At 50.9% G+C, this 22,324-nt stretch overlaps 1 protein-coding gene across 1 annotated transcript; it reads left to right on the top strand.

The window, feature by feature from the left end:
- Nucleotides 1–13,220: 13,220 nt before the first annotated feature.
- On the top strand, nt 13,221–14,290 carry LOC141917144 (olfactory receptor 14A16-like). Its single transcript, XM_074810234.1, has one exon. The coding sequence runs from the start codon at nt 13,236–13,238 to the stop codon at nt 14,154–14,156; it is 921 nt and encodes a 306-aa protein (XP_074666335.1). The 5' UTR covers nt 13,221–13,235; the 3' UTR covers nt 14,157–14,290.
- Nucleotides 14,291–22,324: the final 8,034 nt, after the last annotated feature.

Raw genomic sequence — 22,324 nt, 5'->3', positions numbered from 1 at the left:
CCTAACTTATCTGGAGGACGGGGTTGAAATCACCCTCACAAAGTTTGCTACAACACCTCACTGGATGGTGAGGTGGACACGTCGGAAGGCAGAGCCATCTTACAGAGAGACCTGGACAGGCTGGAAGAATGGTCCTGCAAGAACAGGATGAAGTTTAACAAAGAGGTTTAGCCTGAAGTTTGGCAAAGTCCTGCCCTTGGGTGGGAATAACCAAAGAGCCCAGCACAGGCCAGGATCTGTGTGGCTGGGAGCAGCCTTGCTGAAAGGGGCCTGTTCCTGGGGGACACCAAGCTGAAGATGAGCCAGCAGTGCACCGCTGCAGCAACAACAGCAAACAGGCTCCTGGGCTGCATCCGCAGGGGCGTTACTAGCAGAGACAGGAACTGGATCATCCCACTCTGCTCAGCACTTGTCAGGCTCCACCTGGAGTACTGTGTCCAGTTCTGGTCCCCACGATTAATGAAAGATGTGGACAGACTGGAGATAGTCCAAAGGAGTGAGAACAATCATTCACTGGAAGAAACTCCCCAAGGGATGTGGTGGTGTCCCCATCACTGAAGGTTTTCAAGAAGCAATTGCCCAGGGTTCTAGATAATCTCAAGTAGGCTCCCTTTGTACCAGATGACCTGTCGAGGTCCCTTCCAACCTGGGCTGGTCTATGAGTCTAGGATTCTATGAATATCTCCATCATTTAAAAGTGCTAAACTGACCAGGTCCCAGGAGACTCCCCTGTGCTGCCCCACCATGCCCCAGTATGTCCCATTGGCCTCCAGGTAGGGTAAGACTCCTTCCCCACTCCACTCTAAGCCTCATCATCCAACTTGTATGCTACCCATCTATTTGTCAACCCATCCAGTCTGTAATGGCTTGAGTACAAGAATATTGAGGGAGACCATGTCCAAAGTCTTCCTGGAGATACATGACACTCACTGTTCTTCCCTCGTCCACAAAATCAGTTACTTCAGAAGTCAATCAGGCAGGTGAGGCATGATTTACCCTTGGGAAGTCCATGCTGACTGCATTTGGACATGTTTCTCTCTTTTAGGAGCCCAGAAATGTCACCCAAGTGGACTGTTATACCACATACTTAATTGCTCTGATCTTTCACTTATTTCCAACTGTCCAAGACACAGTGACCATTTCTAAAGTCACTTTTCCAGATGCAGACTGTCTAGGCAAAAGCCCTTTCCATTATTCTCTGCTTTTATCCTCCCCTTACTTTTTCATTCAGATATCTCTCACAGATTCACTTGCTGCTTTGAAACCAGGGAGTTAAAACTTTGCCTGGCTTTCAATATTCAATAGTTTACTCCTCATGAAACTTTAGCTTGCTTTACTTTTCTTTGCTCAAAATTAGGAAAAAGAATCTGTGCCTCTGTGCAGCCAGTTCTCTAAGGAAAGCAGTTGGGAGCTGGTGCAGAGGGACTGTAACCTCCAACAAGGAGAAGTTCCAGGAGGGCAATAAGAGAAATGTTGCAGTTGGGGAGGTGCAGGGGAAGGTTGTGCATTCTATGTCAGACCTCAAGGAACTGATTTTCCACCCGTCCAGACGTCCTTAGGAGAGACCCTGCATCAGTATCTATTGGAGAATGCTGACATCACCTCTTCTCTACACTGAAAAGTAACAAAATACACCCTTGAAAATAAAACCTCATTTTATTTGAAGCTCTTTGAAATACTCATCCATAACTACATGAGGAAACTGCTCCGATTATTTGTACAAGTCTTGAAGACTTAAAGAAAAGTACAGGAAGAGACATGGCTCCTTAGTGCTTGTTTTATTTTAATGAGCCCCTGGTGTATTTGACCCTCAGGTACTGAGAGGAGATTACTCGAACCTCTCAAGGCTTGATATAAAAAGCAAAACCTGAAGTACCTTGAAGCATCATGGAGTCCCAATGAGGACCATGACCAGCAAAGCCTCCCCAAAGTCTCGTTAGGACAGATAATTGGAGGCCATGATTGCAGGTAGGCAAAGGGAAGTGCAGGCAGCTCAGGTGCTGAGAAAAGCTGGGGTTTGTTTGATGAAGCAGAAAGGCCAAGCCCTGACCCCCAGCCCCTGGGAAGGCAGATCGTGTCCTTCACGCATTGCTCAGGGCTCTTCTGGGTCCAGTGGGATGTGGGGTGGGTGATGCTGAGTGAAGGACAATGGTTTGACAGTCTCCAGCCTTATGAGGGGTGTGCAAGGGGGCAATGAGGCCCCCCAGGTGCCTGAGGACAACATGTCCCCTCATAGGCCTTGGTGGCAGAGACGATGGCTGTACCCAAGGGCACAAAGACTTGGGTTCTCTTGCTGACTCCCAGCCTTGCCAGCGCCCTTTGCCATCTCCACCACAGGTTGTCCTACACTGTCCCACAGCTGCTCCTGTTTCCCTGCAGGCCATAGACACCCACCTCGCTTCCTCACCTTGCTCTGCCCCTGGCATTTCCACACCTTCACTGATGTCTGGCCACACTCACACTCTGTTCCTTGAATCACAGAGACATGGACTGATCTCATCTGCCTTCTGGATGACTTCTTGTGCCACAGCACGACCCTTGGGGTGACATTTCTTCCTCTCGTGCTCAGTCTCCACCTTCCAAACTGCACTGTGTGACAATGTTTCTCCCTCCTGCCATTTCCCACAACCTTCTAGAAACAACCCTTCAAGCAGGGAACCCAACCCCTCCACCTTCTTGTGGCCTTTCACCTGACCAACAGAAGTCACCTCACCATGATCTCCCAGGGCTGCTGGCTGTACAGCTTCTTGGGTAAAAACAGCCAAACCCTGTGCCTGCTGCTCTCCTGTCATGTTCTCAGGCAGAACAGACACAACAACCCAAATCTAAGCCCCCTTCCTGGAGTGAGCCTGGGCCCTTGGGCAGAGGGGATGACACAATCGATGTGCCAGCTGGGTGCATTCTGCTGGCCTGGCAGAGGCGCTGGTAGAGGGGAGCTTAAAAGCACCTCTCCCAGCCCTGAGTCCGGGGCTGACCTACCAGCTGTGACCTCACAGTCCCTTTCTCAGCCGTGGTCCTGTTGTGGCCTATCACCTCCACAGGCAGAAGTGACCTCACAGCCCCCTTCACAGCCATTGGCTTCCTGCTGGATTAGGAGTTCTGAGACACAACTGACCACATGATGCTGTACCCAAACATCACCCAGTCCCTGAGCAGATAGAAGTCAGCTTGTTTCATCAGATTTATCTGATGGATTTGCTGCCAAGGTTTGGAGTAGAGAAACATTCCTCTGAGGAACTGCTGTATTTATACTGGTGTATTTCATATCTCTATTTCTGCTTCTCTCTTTTTTCTTCTTCCTCTGTCTATCCTGTCTTCAAAGAGCTCTCCAAGGGAAAGATTCATTGAATCTCAGAGTAACACAGGTCGGAAGAGACCCCTCAACCCCATGCTACTGGCTCTGGCTGGGATGCGGTGAACTTCCCCCATAGCAGGCCCTATCCTCCGCTGCTTCGTACTCATGGCTGCAATGGTGTTGATCACACTCCAGTGGTTTGGCTGTTACTCAGCAGTGTTCGTACTACAGGAAGGCTGTCTCTCCAAACCCCCCAGAAGCTGGTACCCTCCGGGTGGGCAAGTGGCTGTGAGGGGACATAAATGGGACAGCTGACCTGAATTGACCAAAGGCATATTCCACAGCATATGGCATCATGCTCAGCAATAACAGCTGAGAGAAAGGAGTGCTGAGAGGAGGGCGTGACCTTCATTATTAAGATATTATTCTTCCAAAGCACCCACTACATGTACTGAATTCTTACCTCCCAGGAGGTGGCTGGACATTGTCTGCTCATGGGAAGTCGAGAATAATCATAACATCATACAATCATGGAATGGTTTGGGTTGGAAGGGACCTTAAAGATTATTGGTCAGCGACACCTTCCACTAGACCAGGTTGCTAAAAGCCCCATCCAACCTGGCCTTGAACCCTTCCCAGGAGGGGGCAGCCACCACTTCACTGGACAACCTGTTCCAGTTTCTGACCACACACAAATTAAAAGATTTCTTCCTAATACCTAATCTTAATCTCCCCTCTTTCAGTTGAAAACCTTTACCCCTTGTCCTATCCCTCCACTCCCTGATAAAGAGTCCCTCCCCAGCTTTCCTGTAGGCCCCCTTGAAGTACTGGAAGGCTGTTATAAGGCCTCCCCAGAGCCTTCTCTTCTCCATGCTGAAGACCCCCAACTCTCTCAGCCTGTCATCACAGGGGATGTGTTCCATCACCCTGATCATCTTCGTGGCCTCCTCTGGACAGAATCCCCTCCCTTGACCTGCGGCTACACTTCTCTTGATGCAGACCAGGACATGGTTGGCTTTCTGGGCTGTGATTGCACATTGCTGACTCACAGTCAGTTTTCCATCGAAGTCCTTCTCCGCAGGGCTGCTCTCAATCCACTTATCATCCAGCCTGTATTTGTGCTTGGGATTCGCCCGAACCATGAGCAGGAACTTGCACTTGGCCATGTTGAATTTAATGAGGATTGCATGGGCCCACCTCTGAAGCCTGTCCAGATCCCTCTGGATGGCACATCCCTTGCCTTCAGCGTGTGACCGCACCACACATCTTGGTGTTGCTGGAGAATTTGCTGAAGGTGCACTACTGTTTGTGTCACCAACAAAGATGTTAAACAGAACTGGTACAAACACCGACCCCTGAGGACGCCACTCATCACCACTTTCCTTTTGAAAATTGAGCCACTGATCTCAACTCTTTGAGTGAGACCGTGCAGCCAATTCCTTCTCCACCAAGGGGTTTATCTGTCAGATCCATTTCTCTCTAATTTAGAGACAAGTGTCAGATGTTTTGCACAACTCCAGGTAAATGACGTCAGTTGCTCTTCCAACTGTTCTGTGGGGGGCAGCAACTGGCAAAACCGGTGTGTGTGCATGTCACATTGGTGTGTATGTCAGTGGGTGTAACCAGTAGTGAACATCAAACCGGAGCAACCAGCAAGGACAAGAAGCCAGGAAGCCTGGTATTTTTGATAGCTTAAGTCTAGACTGGACACTAGAGAGCCCAGAGGGTTTGCAAGTAGCTATTGTAGCAGTAAGGTGACCAAAACCACCTCCTGGAGAAACTGTGAGGTCTTGAGAGTCAGCGGAGAGCTGAGGAGTTAACATGAGAGGAAAGAAAATCATAGGTAAAATTGTGGTGAGCAGATGTCTAGTCCAGACCTCCTGACCATGAAGAGTAAGTAGATGAGGCCTTAAGACAATTTCACCCTGGCAATGGCACAGGCTGGGAGTTGCCTGGCTGGGAGAAGCCCCATGGGAAAGGTCTTGGTGGGTTGGGCAGGAGGCAGCCGTGTGCCCTGGCAGCAAGGGAGGCCAGCTGCCCCCAGGGCTTGATGGCCAGGAGTGTGGCCAGGAGATCAAGAGAGGGCATTGTCCAGGTTACTGCATCTGGATTTCAGACCCCCAGGACAAGAATGATGTTGGCAAGCTGGAGGGGGTTTGGTGAATGGCCCCCAAGAGAGGCCGGGCCTGGAACACTTTGCCTGTGAGGAGAGACTGAGGGAGCTGGGCTTGTTCAGCCTGGAGAAGGGAGGGCTGAGGGGCACCTCAGTGCAGCCTGGCAACACCTCCGAGGAGGCCATAAAGAATAGAGAACTAGGCTCTGCACCATGGTGCATGTTCAGAGGATGGAAGGTGAGTGTTGGGTGAAAGAGGGGATGTTCAACCTGGAGATAAGGAAAAGATTTTTCACCCATCTCAGGGCTAGTCCTTTAGCATGGTGGCCATGAACCCTGCTGGCCCTTGTGTCTCTTGTGGTTGTTCAGGTCAGAATAACAGAGGTATCCCCAGAATCAGACCCCAGGTGGGCCTCTTCCACCTGCCTCACCCCCTCCCATCCCCAAGCATGTTGAAGTGACCTCAAAATCATCCCCATTCCAGCCATCTCCCCTTGACTTGCCTCTCTCCTTCCTCTCTGTCCCTCTCCTGTCTCAGCTGGGATGAGTCATTTTATGATGAACATCTTGTCCCCAAATTACTGGGGACATCTCCTGGCCAATCAGGATCCTGTAACAGGAGTGGCCTCACAGTCAACATCACAATTTGTGGTGCCTTTCCCTGTGTCTCCCCATCCACTCCCTTGACTCCTCATCGCTGCTGCACCCCACGTTCAACAGCCAAACCCAACCCCCTCACTGCCCTTTCCCTCTCCCCCACCCCACAGGTTGGCAGAGCCAGGGGGGGACGTGTCGCGTTCAGGCTTTGCAGTGCTCATGCAGAATTATTGCCACAAAGTCGGTGCTGAGATCAGACTCAGTGCTGTGGAGCAGACCCCAGCAAGAAAAAACAGCGTTCAACAGGAGATCTGCAGTGGTGGCAACCATGTTGGTTTTGCAAGGGGGCTTCTGTCCATTCAGTAAAAGGATCTGCTACTACCAAGATGCACTTGGTGTTTCAAGCTGTCACTGGCAGAGCTCCCACCAAATCAATCTGCCGTTGTGGCCGTGGGCCTCCACTCTGTTGGTGCTGGCCTGGGGCTTTTACTCCAGTGTAATCTGCACTGGTCACGGCACAAGACAGACAGCTCCTACCCCAGAGATCTACATCCTTCTTCGTGTTAGGCCAGCACTCACTGTCCTTCACTCTGCTCAGAGTGTTTGCCTCAGCTCATGGAGGAGCTTGATGAGATTCTCCTTGAATATTCTGAGGCACAATCCAATGCTTATTGCTTTCTGCATCTACAGCATAACAAATATTCCTTTCCCTTAATATGTGCATTGACCTGCTTGGTCTTTTCACCTGACTCCCTTGAATTTCCCTGGTTGGAAGGTGAAATTTTCACAAATTTGGTGAATATGATGGGCTCTGTCGCAGCCACTTGGAGTCGCTTTTTCTAGAGTTATTCAGTCTGGGTTTGCCCCAGATGACCCAAGAGTGTTCATGGATGCTCCTGTGCCTGCTAATAACAGGGCCAAGTTTCTCAGGTTCCCAATGGCCTCTTCAGCTGTGGGTCACCCCCAAGAATCTGCTGGCAAGGGTACCAGGATCCATAGTGCTGGCCCAGAGGAACCTGGGCCTTCCCATTAGAACCTATGGATCTTGACCAAGACTTACTCTTGAGTTCCCAGACTGCAGGGAATGCATTGCGTTTATTGTCACTGGTGTTAGTGACTATATGCTGCTCTGCTAGAAAGTGATCTGCTCTTCCTGCTTTCTCAAGGTAATTTTCTAAAGTCTGTAATTCCATTTCTAAATCTTGTACTTGTCTGGCATCTAACTCCAGCTTTTTATTTTGTAAGCAGAGTCTATATCTGTGGGCCCTGCTATCTTCCTCTCTTTTGATTAAGTTGTTGTCTTAATTTGGGAAATTCTTCAGCGTTGTGTAACATGGAATTCTTCCAGGCAGGTTCCTCATCAGGCCAAAGCCTGCTCACTGAAGTTCTTCTCTTGGCCTTGTTCCCTTCTCTCAGGAGCCTCAACTCTACTTTTCCACCTCTGACTGTTACATCCCCGACCAGCTCTTCCTTGTTTCTAAGTCTGATTTCCTGCAGGACACCTCCCCTCACTGCCTCTTCAGTCACCCTTGTTGGTATGATGTTGGCAATTAAATCCAAAAATCTTCTGGATGGCTTTCACTTGGGTATGTTGCCCCTTCACAAAATATTGGGATAGTTTAGGTCTGCTATGAGGACCAGGGCTTCTTCCAGGTGAATCAAGAATGTCCATCTATTTCCTCTTCCTCATCAGGGGTCCATAGCAGACATCCACCCACCACAATGTTCCCCATGACCCTTCAGCTCTCAGCTGACTCATCGTCCATCCCCTGGCAGAGCTCCACACATTCCTGCTGCTCTCTCCCATAAAGGGCAACTTCCCCTCTGGGTCCAGCCCCATGGCCTTGTCAGTACCAGACCCCCAGATTGGAGAGACATGGATTTGATTGATGGACCACTCAGAGATAAGGAATTGGCTGGACACTCACAGTCCAAGGCTTGTGGTCAGTGGCTCAATGTCCAAGTGACAAGTGGCATCCTCAGGGGTCAGTTTTGGGACCGGCATTGTTTAATGTCTTTGTTGGTAACGTGGACAGTGGGATTGAGTGCACACTCAGCAAGTTTGTCAACGACACCGAGCTGTGTGGTGCAGTTGACACGCTTGAGGGACGGGATGTTCCATCCAGAGGGATCTGGACAGGATGGAGAGCTGGACTTATGCAAACCTCATGAAGTTCAACAGGGCCAAGTGCAAGGTCCTGCAAAAGGATCAGTGTAATCTTAAGCACAAACAGAGACTGGGCAAAGAGTGGTTTGAGAGCCCTGTGGAGAATGACTTGGAGGTGTTGGCAGATGGAAAACTGACTGTGAGCCAGCAACATGCACTTGCAGCCCAAGAAGCCAACCATTTCCTGGGCTGCATCAAGAGAAATGTGGCCAGGAGGTTGAGGGAGGAGATCCTGTCCCTCTACTCCATTCTCATGAGACCCCACCTTCTAAACTGTGTCCAGCTCTGAGGCCCCCAGCGTCAGAATGACATGGACCTTCTCAAAGAGGTCCAGAAGAGGCCACAAGGATAATCAGGGGGCTGGAGCACCTCCCTTATGAGGACAGGCTGAGGGAGTTGGGATTGTTCATCCCAGAGGAGAGAAAGCTCCAGGAAGACCTTCTAGAGGCCTTCAAGTACTTAAAGGAGGCGTACAGAAAAGATGTGGAGGGACTCTTTATCAGGGAGTGTAGGGATGGGATGAGGGGTAAAAGCTTTTAACTGAAAGGGGGAAATTTAGATGAGTTATAAGGAAGATATTCTTTTCTGTGGGGGTGGAAAGACACAGGAACACATTGCCCAGTAAAATTGTGGATGCCGCCTCCCTGGAAGTTCTCCAAGCAAACTGTTCCAGTCTCTCAGCACCCTCATTGTAAAACATTTCTTCCTTATAACAAATCTAAATCTACCCTCTTTCAGTTTAAAACTGTTGCCCCTTGTCCTGCCATTACAGGTGGTGGTAGAAAGTCTCACTCTGTCTTTCCTGGCCTATGACCACCACGTTTTCATCTGCAAACACCTTGGAGGGTTCCCAGACATCTCCCAAGATGGTGTTTGGAGGCCTCAAGCACATGACCAGTATAGAGAGGCTGAATGCTCTGGGCTTACTGGTGTGGAGACTCCAGACAGAATAGGAGTAACCTGAGAGTGGTTGAAGAGAGGTTTCAGAGATGGTGGAGTTTTTCTTCATAGTGGAAAACAGCATGAGAATGAAATAACTCCAGTAAGGGCATCTGGGGAAGTCCAGGCTGTACAGAGGGACAAAAAGTATTCACTCCAAGAGCAGTGCTGCAGTGTAACAGATCACCCAGAAGGAGTCTGGATCAGTGCAAGGCTTTTGGAAGATTTCAAAAACCAAAACCCAACATTTCAAGGAAGAGCCAGGGAAGATGGTGAGATATCAGTAAAGGAAGGAAGATGCTTGAGTGAGAGAAAGGTGGGACAGCTAGGTGGGTGAGTACAACCTGCAGGGAAAGAGGCACAGGTGATGCAGTACCATAGGACAGCCTGTGGTGGAGAAGACAGAGGGTTGTGGAAAAGGTGAAAGCACCCAACAAACGCAATCTCTTCATGTGTCTATGACTGTTCTTTCTGCCACCGATGCCTGTGAGGAAGCACAGTCCCCTGCAGCACTGGGGCCTCATTGCCCCCTTGTCCCTACTCAGGAGCCTGGCAGGTGCACATCTCCATCGCCCACTGCCCCAGGAAGAGCCCTGAGCAATGGGTGAGGGACAGGATCTCCCTTCCCAGGGGCTGGGGGTCACGGCTTGGCCCTTTGGTTAATGGGGTCAGGGCTTGGCCCTTTGGCTTCATCAAACACATGCAGGTTTCCTCAGCATCAGAGCCACCTTTCCTTTCCTTTTCCCTACCTGCCATCACTGCCTCCACATTTCTGCTCTAAGAGGAGCCTGGGGAGGCTTTGTCAACAGTGTCCCTCAGTGGGACCCATTAAAGCCACAAGAAACTTTGGAGTTTGAATCTAACTTTGACATCTTCAGAGGTTTCTTCAGCAGCTTCTGAGTGTCTGATGTTCAGAGACACATCATCAAACCCACCTGAGGGGTCATTAAAATGCCTTGGGCTGCTCCTCTGCTGCGGAGCTGGGCCGGGCTCCTGGGACGGAGGGAGCTCAGGGCAAGTGGTCAGCGCTGCAGAGAGACAACTCTGCCCAGGAGCAGCTCCTCTGCAAAGCGCAGCAGGGCTGAGGGCACTGCCTGCAGGCACCGAGGGCAGAGGAGCCGGGCACAGAGAGGGGAAAGGCAGACGGCAGTGGCAGGATGCTGAGAGCTCACTGAAGGAGAAATCTTCGCAGCCCTTGACACAGTAAGTCTGTGGGTGCAGGGCAATGCAGCTGCAGGTGGTGGAGGGATGTGGTGAAGCCGGCACAGCCCCAGGAATGTCCCTGGTGTCTGGAGGAGGAGGCCGTGCTCCAGAGCAGGGCTTCCCTGCTGCACTGTCAGAGGGACAGGCCATGGCGGCTGCCTTCTCCCGGGGACGGCTGCAGGGGTGTGCAGGCGCGGGTGCAGCCAGGGGTGCCCAGGGCTGTCCTTGAGAGCAGGGTCCCTACAGCCCAGGGGCTGTGTGCTGGGGCAGGGACTCTGCTGCCTGCCAGGGTCAGCACTCAGCCTGCCCGGGGAGCTGCCCACGGCGCTGTGGGGAGAAGCTGTGTGGGGAAGGAGAGACCCCCGGCAGGGCAGGGTCCTTCTGCTGTGGAGAGGGTGCTGTGTGGGTCAGGGCTGCTCACAGCTCCACATCACCCCTAGGGAATTTCTGGGGGACTTTTCAAGAGGAGGGTCAAGATTGGACTACCTAAAAGGAGAGGAGTGTTTGCTTTGAGTTTTCTTCTCTTGCTTGTCTTGGTGGGCACTGGGAGAGTGGAATTTATTTCTTCTTTCTGGAGCAGGTACTAAGACCCCAGTTCTTGTTAACACTTACCAGAATTTTTCCTGAACTGCTGCACACACAGATATGCCCTTGGGCAGGGCCCTGCTGCCAGAAATTTCTGCAGGGCAGAGCTGAGCACACAGCGGGTGGGATGGGGGTGGCGAGCACTGACAGGATGGAGACGTGTTGACAGAGGCACAGGTCCTGCCTGTGGCAACTCTAGGCAGCAGAGACATTTGCAGGGAGGGAGAGGGAGCTTCTCAAACAAATGCCATAGGAAGGTGATTTGGGCACCTCCCTGTTATCCCTGCAGCACAAAGACCTTCAGGGAGCACCCCCCTGGTCTCCTCTCCCACCCAGACAGCCTTTGCCCCCAGGGTTGTGGAATTTCCAGCTGAGTCTTCTTCTTGGCATCCTGACCTGCACTGAGGAGAAACCCCTGAGTTCCTCTCTGTCTGTCCCTATCCTTACTCCTTACTCCCTTGACAGGAGTTTTGGGGCATTTCTCTGTGTTTCCCCTCCTGACCTGGTTGCCCTTGTCCCCACCTTACCTGGGGGCTCTGGGCACAGCGGTGTGTGGGACTGGCAATGAGCTGACCCTCACTTAAGGACACCCCATCTTCAGGGCTTTGACTCTTTCCCTGGGGTCCCGCTTCTCCTGTGGTCTCTCTGCGCCCCATGGTGAAGACAACTCGGTGCTAAGGCCATGACAATGCGGCTCATCGTCTGTGTGTGGGCAGCTGCAATGAGCCCTGTGTGTCCCTCCTCAGGTACGGTGAGATGTTGGGGAGGGGTTTGGGGATCTGCACTTTGAAACTGGATTCCTCCGCTGTCAGAAGTTTCCAGTTTCATTTCAGGTGAACATCAGGCTTTGATCATCCTCCAGCTCAAAGAGAGGCAAGGAAAGGGCAGCTGAGAGCAGGGCTGATGGACAGAGCAGCTCTCCACACTGCACGAAGGGACAGTCCCTTTGCCTGCCAGCACCAACAAAGTTTCATATGGAGTGGAACAGGAATGCCAAGTGTTTCTGCCTTAGGAAATGCTCCTCAGGAGTGGTGAGACAACTAGAACAAAATAAACAAAATCAATTCCCCACAGCTCTGCTCTAATGTCAGGTGAAATGGGAGAAACAATGCTGAAATCTCATTTCTATCAATAGTGGGTTTAATTTGAGATCACCCGTGTTCCTATTTGCCTGCTGTTGTAGGATAGGACTGATTCATCCAGAGCCCACAGCACAGACCCCTGCTCCCTTGGGTACCCTCCGCCAGCACCAACCAGAGCTCATGATGTGGACATGTGTGGTCGTGCAATTCCTCCCCGCCTTCTCTCGGCACGTGTAGTGACTCCAACTCCCCTCCTTGCTCGGCCACTCAGTGCCCCTTCGCCAAGCCTGGCTCCTGCTCTCCCTATCGCTTGGGAACAGTCCATCACCTCCTGACAGCCTGGTACACCTGTACCTGGGACATGGTCCAGGGAAAACAATAACAGAATTGCACACCCATCATGTTCTTGTGCAAAGTGGTGGAAGATACCAGAATGCGCCATTATTTGAGCTGGGCTGGAGCTAAAAAGTACCTGAGAAAAGTCAGTTACCTTGGGCCCTATAAATAGGGACCCCAAGTGAGACCCTCTGAGCTCTCCTGGATCGCAGTGAGCCTGTGACCAGCATCTTCCCTGAGCTGGGATGCCTCTCAGGTACCAGAATCCTTGAGGTATGGTCTGCCGTTAGAACTGACGGGAGACCAGGTCGAAGTTAACCCTCTCGAATCTCAATTATCGCCCATTGAGGAATGTCGATGCACTGTGAGTATTTACTCCAAACTCGACAAGAGGGAAATTTTAATTGGAAGCTGGCTTCTATTTCACCCACTCATTCTCTCTTCCTACCGATGTGTTTAGGTATACACAGTTATTTCCATGAGTGTGGGTACATAGTTATTTCACTGGATCCAAATATTTTTGTCTGTCTGAGTGTCTGTATGTCTTGTCTTTGTGCATGAGCATGTATATATGTATTGATTTAAGGTACCGTATGGTAAGTTAGTGTGAATCTTGTCATCTTTGAATCTGTAGTTAAGTCTTTATTTTAATTATAACATATTTTACTGAATGACTTTGTAAATCCTTAAATTGGTTAATGATTAAGTGCTGCTAGTCACGAATACAGCTCACTTAGCTGTGAAATCATTACAGTGTTAATACTTTCATCTGCGACAACCTGCCAATGGTCTCCTGAAAGAGGCAAAGGAGTTTAGTGGGGTTCTGTGAGAAGTGGAGCAAGTTTTGTTCAGAGAAGTCTACTCTAACTGCTCACTGCTTTTCCTCCATGTACAGTCCCCCATGTCCAGAGGCAGCAAATGTCCAACAGCAGCTCCATCACTGAGTTCCTCCTCCTGGCATTTGCAGACACACGGGAGCTGCAGCTCTTGCACTTCTGGCTCTTCCTGGGCATCTACCTGGCTGCCCTCCTGGGCAACGGCCTCATCATCACCACCATTGCCTGTGACCACCACCTGCACACCCCCATGTACTTCTTCCTCCTCAACCTCTCCCTCCTCGACCTGGGCTCCATCTCCACCACTCTCCCCAAAGCCATGGCCAATTCCCTCTGGGACACAAGGCACATCTACTACTCAGGCTGTGCTGCCCAGGTCTTTTTTTTCTTTTTCTTTGCTACAGCAGAGCTTTATCTCCTCACTGTCATGTCTTATGACCGCTACGTTGCCATCTGCAAACCCCTGCACTACGGGACCCTCCTGGGCAGCAGAGCTTGTGTCCACATGGCAGCAGCTGCCTGGGGCACTGGGTTCCTCTGGGCTGTGCTACACACGGCCAACACATTTTCACTACCACTCTGCCAAGGTAACACCGTGGACCAGTTCTTCTGTGAAATCCCCCAGATACTCAAGCTCTCCTGCTTTGATTTAGACTACCTCAGGGAAACTGGCCTTCTTGTATTTGCTGTCTTTTTTTCTTTTCTTTGTTTTGTTTTCATTGTGGTGTCCTATGTGCAGATCTTCAGGGCTGTGCTGAGGATCCCCTCTGAGCAGGGACGGCACAAAGCCTTTTCCATGTGCCTCCCTCACCTGGCCGTGGTCTCCCTGTTTATCAGCACTGCCATGTTTGCCTACCTGAAGCCCCCCTCCATCTCCTCCCCATCCCTGAACCTGGTGGTGTCATTTCTGTACTCGGTGGTGCCTCCAGCAGTGAACCCCCTCATCTACAGCATGAGGAACCAGCAGCTCAAATATGCCTTGGGGAAACTGATGTCTGGATGATTTTCAAAAGCAATAAACTGCTTGGCATGTTCTGGGAATCACTCATAATGTAACTCCTTAGAGGCCAAACCCATATTTTTTTCTGGTTTTGTTGGTTTTGATTGTGGGTTTGGGGTTTATTTACTTTGTTTTATTTTACATAATGTTGTCCATAATGAAATTTCATTGTTTGTGCCATTTTTAATTATCTGTCTATCCAAATTTTATGTTACCCAGAGTCTGTGTAAATAAGGACCTGTGCCTTTTGTATGTTTAAACAAAACAAAGAATGTTTCAGTGACTTGCCTGAGATCCTTCCTTTGAGACCTTCTCTGGAGCTACAGTGGCAGTGCCTGTGTGCAAAAGTGGAGAGGAAAAGTGTCAGCTACAGCAGCACTGCCAGTGAGAACCAGTGCTTGGTTTTTCCCGAGCTGCTTGCTCTCCGTTTCCACTCTCTTCTTCTACCACCCTTGCATTGGTGTAAGGTCTGAGGGCTCTGGCATCTTGGTCACAGTCCTGCTGCATGGGAGTTCTGTTACCACAGGCAGGGACAGGCAATGGGCACTTCTGTGACAGAGACGGCCTCCACAACAGCATTTCCCTAAAGCAAGGTGATCTTCTCAGGGCACTGCCTGAAGGCGTAGGTCTTGTTCCAAAACTGCTCTCAAGAAGATGCCCAAGGAAGTGGCCTGCAGATGAAAACACCAGTGAGCAGCTGAACAGTGTGAGTGTGCAGGGTGGGGGCACACTGCAGTGTCCTTGCACAGCCAGGCCTCCTCCGAGAGCCCTGAAGGACCAGCAGAGCAGGGGTGGGCTATGCCCGTGTTGGCTGGACTAGCCCCTCACAACCCCCACTGGCCTCTCACCCCCACTTGGAGAGGTTCTTTGTGCCTCCACAGAGGGACACCGAAGGGCTAGGTCAGAAGCCCATGTTTGCATTGTAGGGAGCAGGTGTCAGCATGGTGAGATGAACCCGAGTGAGCACAAATGCCATCAGTTATTCCTGGGGCTGACATGAAGGCCTGTGGGACTGACAGTGTCATGAGATCAATTTTCATTGAGAGCAACGTCCCCTGGGAGAACACCTGAACGCAGCACTGGGATGTACTTCCTTGAACCAATGTCCCTGTGTCCATTCTTCGTGCCTTGAGGCATCTCAGACAGGTACAGAGCAGGGAGACCACTGCAGGGCTGAGGTGTGTCCCAGCCTCTGGGGGTGGCAGCAGGAGATCAGAGAGGCACTATGACTCCTGCACTGCACATACCTTTGTCTTTCACCTCTCTCAACTTCTTTCCGATTTATATAAGCAACTAACAAAGAAACAAATGTCCTTCCTCACTGGAATCACCTCTGCTCACAGCAGTGTTAGTGCTATTTGGGGCACGTTTTGCATGTGTGAGTGTTTCCCACTGGTGACCATGTACAAAGATCAGTACTGGGCTGTGTGCCACCCGCTTCTCTCTGCAAGATTCCCAAACTGGAAGGTCTGTCCTGAGAAGGCAGCTGTACCTTAGCTAGGGGTATTTATGTCATCTACAGCAATCACTTCATTCTTGTCACAGATCGAGTTCTGTGGCCCCAGTGGAGTGGGCCACCTCTTCTGTGATTTCAGTGGAGCTCTCCTAAAGTGAAACCGTGACATTTGTGGTGTTTGCTTCCGTCACCTTCTTCTTAGATCCAGTCTGCCCTTCCTGTTCACATGGGCATCCTGTCTGTGCGTCAGAGTTGCCAGCCTGGGGCAGCTCTGCCATCCAACGTGGGCAGACAGAAGGTCTTCTCCAGCTGCTCCTCTCACCTCACTAGTGTCACTGTTTCTATGACACCCTCATCCTTGTCTGTGTGATGCCCAGAATAGCCCTCCAGAGATAGTCTGACAAACCCTTTTTCTACACCATCCTCAGGCCACGGCTCAATACCCTCATCTACTGCCTGTGGACCAGAAATTTTGTGGGGGCAAAGCAGGGCACTGACAAAAATTCTCAGGAAAGCTATGAGCTGCACAGAAACTCCATCAGAGTTGTGGGCCTGTAGAAGCAATCTTTTCTGGTTATCTTGTGAACAGGCCCAGAGGACCAGGGCAAGTGTGTGCTGTTTTGTGGGCATTCCTCTGGAAGTGTGCAATATTTAGAAGGCTTTGGGAGTGGGAAAAGGCAGAAGGTGGGGGGGAGCTGGCTGGTATTACTGTGAGACCTCCTCTCTCAAACATCTCAGAAAAGCCAGAGCAATCAGGGAAGTTCCATGGTACTCAGAAAAGGCAAATACCAAACCTCACCTAAGAAGGGCAAGAAAAGACTTTGTGAGAATTACAGTCTGGCCACCTTCACCTCAGTCCCTGGGAAGGTGCTGGGGAAAGTCCTCCTGCAGCCAACTCCAGGCATTTGAAGGAAAAGAAGATTGCTGAATGTGTATGGGAGGGGAAAGTAGGCAATGTTGTGCACCTGGACTTTAACAAGGCTTTAGACATGGCCTCCCATGGTCTCCTTATACCCATATTTGTGATACCTGGACTGAAGAAGTGGACGATGAGGTGGGTGGGAGTTTAGCTGGGTGATCAGACCCAGATGTCATCAGTGGTAAGGAGTCTTCCCGGCAACCAGTCACTAGCGACATCCCTCAGTGACCAGCACTTGGGCCAACTTGGGCAGAGTACCTGAGGGGTGGTGGAGGGCATCATCTGCCTCCAGCACTGCTGGGGTGGCTGAGCAGGGGCGTCTCCAGCATAGCAGCACGTTGTGTCCCATTGGATGCTGGCTGTGAGGTCACTTCTGCCTGGCCAGCAGTGGGGAGACAGGCACTTGGAGGTCTTCAAAGCCATTACAAAGCTGCTCTCATCAAGGTGAAAGATTTGGGGAGGTCAGGGAAATCTGGGACAAGAGAGATGGGAGATTTGGGGGAGGGAAGAGGCGTTTGTCCAACAGAGATGAAAGATTTTGAAGAGGAAAAACGTGCTCCGGTAATTTTGATGCCACTGCAACCCTTACTGTGAAAACTTCCATGTTAGGACCTTACCCTTTTCCCAACCACTAACCTTAAATTCTAATCCTACCCCTAAATGACACCCTTCACCCTGACAAGAGTCCACTACTCTATGCCCTAACCTGAATCTTTACCTCTAAAGTGCAAACTCACACCTCCTTACTCTTACCCTTACCCTATCACTCACCCTAATCCCTAGCCCATACCCCTAGCATCAAAATGCCAGCCTTAAACCTAGCCCTTAGCCCAGCCGTCAACAAAGCCCTAACCCACAAAGCCAGCCCATACCTAAACACTAAACAGACACCCTTGACAGAGCACGAAACCCTCCCCATAAGTCTTTGCCTAATACTTAACCCTGAAAGGTGAGATTTATTCCTTAAACTTTAACCTGAAGGCCTAACCTCCAAAGCTCTTCTTTCTTGTGTTTTAATCCCCTCACCTTCAACATCTTTCCTAACCCTAACTTAGGCTGTTTGGCCATTGGGGGTGGGGCAGGGATCATGAGGTGTCAGACGCATCACTTGGTGTTGGAGGAGGAGTGGGAGGTTACATGCAGATAATGAGCTCACAGGCAACAAGGAGGAGATGGGTGGGGACGCTCTGCTGAGGTCACCTGTGCCTCAGGATCTCATGGGGCAGACAGAAGCACAAGGCTGTGAAGGTGGCTGTGAGGTCACTGCTGTCTCTGGAGCTGATTGGACAACAGCAGGAACATGGGCCTGTGAGATCACCTTCTTTGTGAAGTAGCTGATAGGTCAGACCCTGGAGTCATGGCTGGGGTATGTACTCGGCATTGGTGAGGCCGCCCCTTGATGACTGGGTTTAGTTTTGGGCCCCTCACTACAAAAAAGATATTGAATGACTCGAGCGTGTCCAGAGAAGGGCAACGGAGCTGGTGCAGGGTCTGGAGTACAGGTCTGATGGGGAGCGGCTGAGGGAACTGGGGAGGTTTAGTCTGGAGAAGAGGAGGCTGAGGGGAGACCTCCTGGCCCTCTACAACTCCCTGAAAGGAGGGTGCAGAGAGGGGGGAGGAGTCTCTTGAGCCAAGGAACCAGCGCCAGGACAAGAGGGAATGGCCTCAAGCTGTGCCAGGGCAGGGTCAGACTGGCTCTTAGGAAGGATTTCTTTGCAGAAGGGGTTGTTGGGCGTTGGAATGGGCTGCCCAGGGCAGGGGGGGAGTCCCCATCCCTGGAGGGGTTGAAGAGTCGGGTTGACCCAGCGCTGAGGGATCTGGTGGAGTTGGGAAGAGTCAGTGTGAGGTTAATGATTGGACTGGAGGATCTTCAAGGTCTTTTCCAACTCAGATGATTCTGTGATTCTGTGCTTTTAGGCTCACATTCGCCAGGACCTCTTATAGGCCAGCAGCAGGCATGTGGCTTGGAAGGTCACAGTGGGGTTACTTTTAACTGGTCAGCTGGTGCAGCGAGTCTTGCAGATCCCGTCTGTAGAAGAGTTATCCCACTTTGCTCCTGTGATCACTTTCAGTATTTTCTCACAAAGAAAAAAAACCCAAATCATCATTTCTACTGCCACCAGCAGAGGCTGTTCACACAGGAATTTCTTGTGGCAGTTTTAGATAAAGGTAAGGACCTGTAGTTGGCTCTGGTGCCTGTGGGAGCTTCTTGTAAACTTCTCTCTTGCAATCCAGTTTATTCTGCAACCCAGGGATCTGCTCAGCACAAGACAGCCTGAAGGCCTAACTGTACATGGAGCACAGCAGAGCACAGCCCTGGGTCTACTCAGATTTCCTGTTATGTGGATTTCTAACTCCTCGATGTACAATGGTCTTCTGGTCAGAATCACTGAACCCTGTGATGAAGGTTAGGAAAAGGATGAGATCTGCTCTAGATAGCAAGAGGAAGCACCACAATTTTAGGCCCTGGTAATCCCTGGGGACTTTGAAGCCCATGGACCTCTGCTACAAGGCCTTGGTTGAAGGGAAGGTAGAAGGTAATCCCTGACCCAACATGGGGGAATGCTCTCCTGGATAAGTTTTTCACAAGAAGACAGGGCTGAACTGGTGGAAGATGTGGAGGGCGGCTTTGACAGCAGTGCGAGTGTGGTGCTGGGGTAGAAAACCCTGAAGGACGTAAGACAAATTGTAGCAGTGCTGAGCAGAGAGGAAGGATCACCTCCACCAACCTGCTGGCAGTGCTGAGTCAAGGGGGATGAGAACTCCCTTGTCTGGTTGGCTACACTCCTCCTAAGGCAGCCCAGGATGCCGTTGTCCACCTTTGCTTCAAAGGTGTGAAGCCAGGAGAGGACAAGGCTTTGGGGAGACATAACAACAGCCTTCCCATACCTTCCTGGATATCAGCAAGAAATCCTCCCTGGCCCTAATTTGGCTTCCTTTGTACCTGCATTTGGTGTTTCTGAGGTTTTCTCCATGGGGATTCCTAGCTTGGTCAGCAGTTCCATTACACCAGAACCTCCTTCTGTTATCTGCAGTGACTGTAATTCCTGATACTATTATCTCATCAGAGGCACCACACCTGTGCACACACATTAGCCGCTGGTAAAAGAGAGCTTCACCCCCGGGGGACCTTGAGAAACTCTGGGATTTGGCAATAAAAGCCTCATGAAGTTTTACAAGGAGAAGATGCCAGCCCTTCACTGGGGACAGAATAACCCCATATATGAGGGCAGGCTGGGACCTGAACAGCTTGGGACTGACCCTCAGGAGATGAAGGGACTGGGCATTAAGAGGGATTCCATATGAGTCAGTGGTGTACGGTCACCATGAACAAGGACAACTGCCTACAAGGCTGCATTAGGAGGAGCATGGCAAACCTAACCAGGGCGTTATCATCCCCCTTGACTCAGCACTGGTGAGGCCACCTCTAGACTGGTGTGACTGGGGGAGAGGCTCCCTGTTCTGGAGGAATGGAGAGGAAACGGAGAAGCTCCAAAGGAGATCTGTCAGGATGGGGTTTGGGGCCTTTGTGGAGAGGCTGAAGGACCTGGTCTGCTTTAGCCTGGTGAAGTGGAGGCTCAGGGCACTACAGCAGTTGCTTGCACCTGCTTGAAGGAGAGTTTCCGAGATAATGGACCTTTTCTTGATAGTGGGAAGAGAAGGAAACCTCAACAAAGTGCAGCTTGGAAGGTTCAGATTGGAGTTGAGGAAAAAGGAATCTCAATCAAAGGGTGGCATTGCGGTGTAAGAGGTCACCCAGAGGGAGTCTGGATCAGCCTGTGGCTTTGTGTTTCAAGGAACAGCCAGTGAGTGTGGAAATGCCGGGGTGAGAGCTAGGTAGGAAAGAAAGATGGATGTCAACAGCCTGAAAGGGAAAAGGTGCATGAAGGGGACAGTAGAAGCAAACCTGCAGCAGAGATGGCTGAGGGCTCTGGAAAGGCTGAAAGGCCACACAAGACAAAGCTCTTTGCCCCCTTGGTCATGGCAGCTGCCTCTGCCATGGGATCCTACCAGTATAAACTTTATTTTGAGGCTCTGGACTATGTTTTCTTCCTTGCCCCTTCTTGGAGAGGCCAGGATGTGTTGTGCAGTTTTCCTACACTTGGCATTGCTCACCCTCACACCCCACTGCCCTCAGGAAGAGCCCTGAGCCACACATGAGGGGCAGCATCTCCTTCCCAGGGCCTGAGGGTCAGGGCTTGGCCTTTCTGCTTCATAAAACAAACCAAGGGGTTTCTCAGCATTACAGCCACCTGCAGGGTGCCTTTGCCTACCTGCAATCCCAGCCTCAATTATCTGCTCTAACGAGTCCCTGGGGAGGCTTTGTCAGTAGTGGCCCTCAGTGGGGCCAATCAGTGCTTCAAGGTACTTTGAGCTTTGCTGCTGACTTTGACTTCTTGAGTACTTTGCTCAGTCTCCTCTCAGTATCTGAGGTTCATGGCCCCAGGGCCAAATACACCATGGGGCTCATTAAAATAAAGAAAACCCTAACGAGCTATTTCTCTTCCTTTAGTTTTCTTCAAGTCTTCAGGACTTGTACAGCTAATCGAATTAATTTCAGAGTGTAGTTGAGAAGGAAGATTTCAAAGTGCACCTAATAAAAATCAATCTTTATTTTAAAGAGCACATTATTTTACTTTACAGTATAGAGCAGAGGTGATAGCAGCATTCTCTGATTGATATTGATGCAGAGCATCTCCTCAGGAGGTCTCCTGGAGAGTCCCTTAGGGTCCAACACAGTATGGACAACCTTTGTCCTCACCACCCCCATCTCAGCATTTCTCTCATCAGCCACCTGGGACTTGCATCATTTCTCCTTACATCAGATTCTCCACTGATCTCTGCAGCTGGAGGTTACAGCTCCTTTGCACAATCTCCCACCTGTTGTCCTTAGAGAACTGGCTGCACACGGGCACAGCTGAGAGGAATCTGAATGAACAAAAGTAAGGGGAGGAGAAAACTAAAGAATAATGGAAAGACCCTTTTTCTAGAGAGTTTGCATCTGAAAAGATGACTTCAGAAATGGTCATTCTATTGGGACAGGTGAAAATACATGAAAGAATAAAGAAATTTGATACACCATATAACAGCATGCCCAGACCCAGCTGTGTCCCATGCTGGTCTTTGCAGACAGCCTTGCTCCAGGGTCTGCCAGGGTTTGGGCCAGGAGAGACGCTGGGCAGGACTGGCAATTTCCCCATCCAGGAACTGAGACCAACAGGAGGATGGAGAAAGAAAGACTCAAACATAACCCTGGAGTGAGCAGCCAGTGCAGGAAATGCCCAATGAGAGATGTAGGGTGGTGATGAAGGCCCTGGGCCACCTTCCTGGTCTGTCCATGCTACTAAGGACACAGACCAGCCTCTTCTCTCCTGCACTTGAATGTCTTCAATCTCTTTCACAAGCACTGGCTTTGCACCCCAAATGTCCTGGTGTGAGTCCTCACCCCGCGTGGTCACACAGTGCGAGTTACATGCTGACGGTGTTCTCTCATCGGTGCTTTCCATCCCAGTCCAGCTCCCTTCAAGCTCTCCCATCTCCCCTGCCCCTGTCCACCTCTCTCCCCAGCAAAGCCCAGTCTGGGCTGGTCCCAAGGCAATGCCCGCTGCAGGGTGCTCTGGGCACTCACCCCACAACCTCAGCCCCTCTGAAGGGCACAGCAGCTCCTCGGGGGCAGGGAGGGTCAGCCCCAGAGATGGGAGATACCCATGGCACAAGGAGAAGGAAGTCAGGGGCACCCTGCATGCCCTGCTCTCCTCTCCAACAAATCCTGAGTGGTTTGGCACTCCTCCATTC

The sequence above is a fragment of the Strix aluco genome, chromosome 34, assembly GCF_031877795.1.
Source record: "Strix aluco isolate bStrAlu1 chromosome 34, bStrAlu1.hap1, whole genome shotgun sequence".
Taxonomy (NCBI): domain Eukaryota; kingdom Metazoa; phylum Chordata; class Aves; order Strigiformes; family Strigidae; genus Strix; species Strix aluco.
This window is presented reverse-complemented; position numbering and strand designations above follow the sequence as displayed.

Excerpts from the sequence above, each read along its gene's own strand:
- LOC141917144 (XM_074810234.1), top strand. The coding sequence starts at position 13,236 with ATGTCCAACAGCAGCTCCATCACTGAGTTCCTCCTCCTGGCATTTGCA.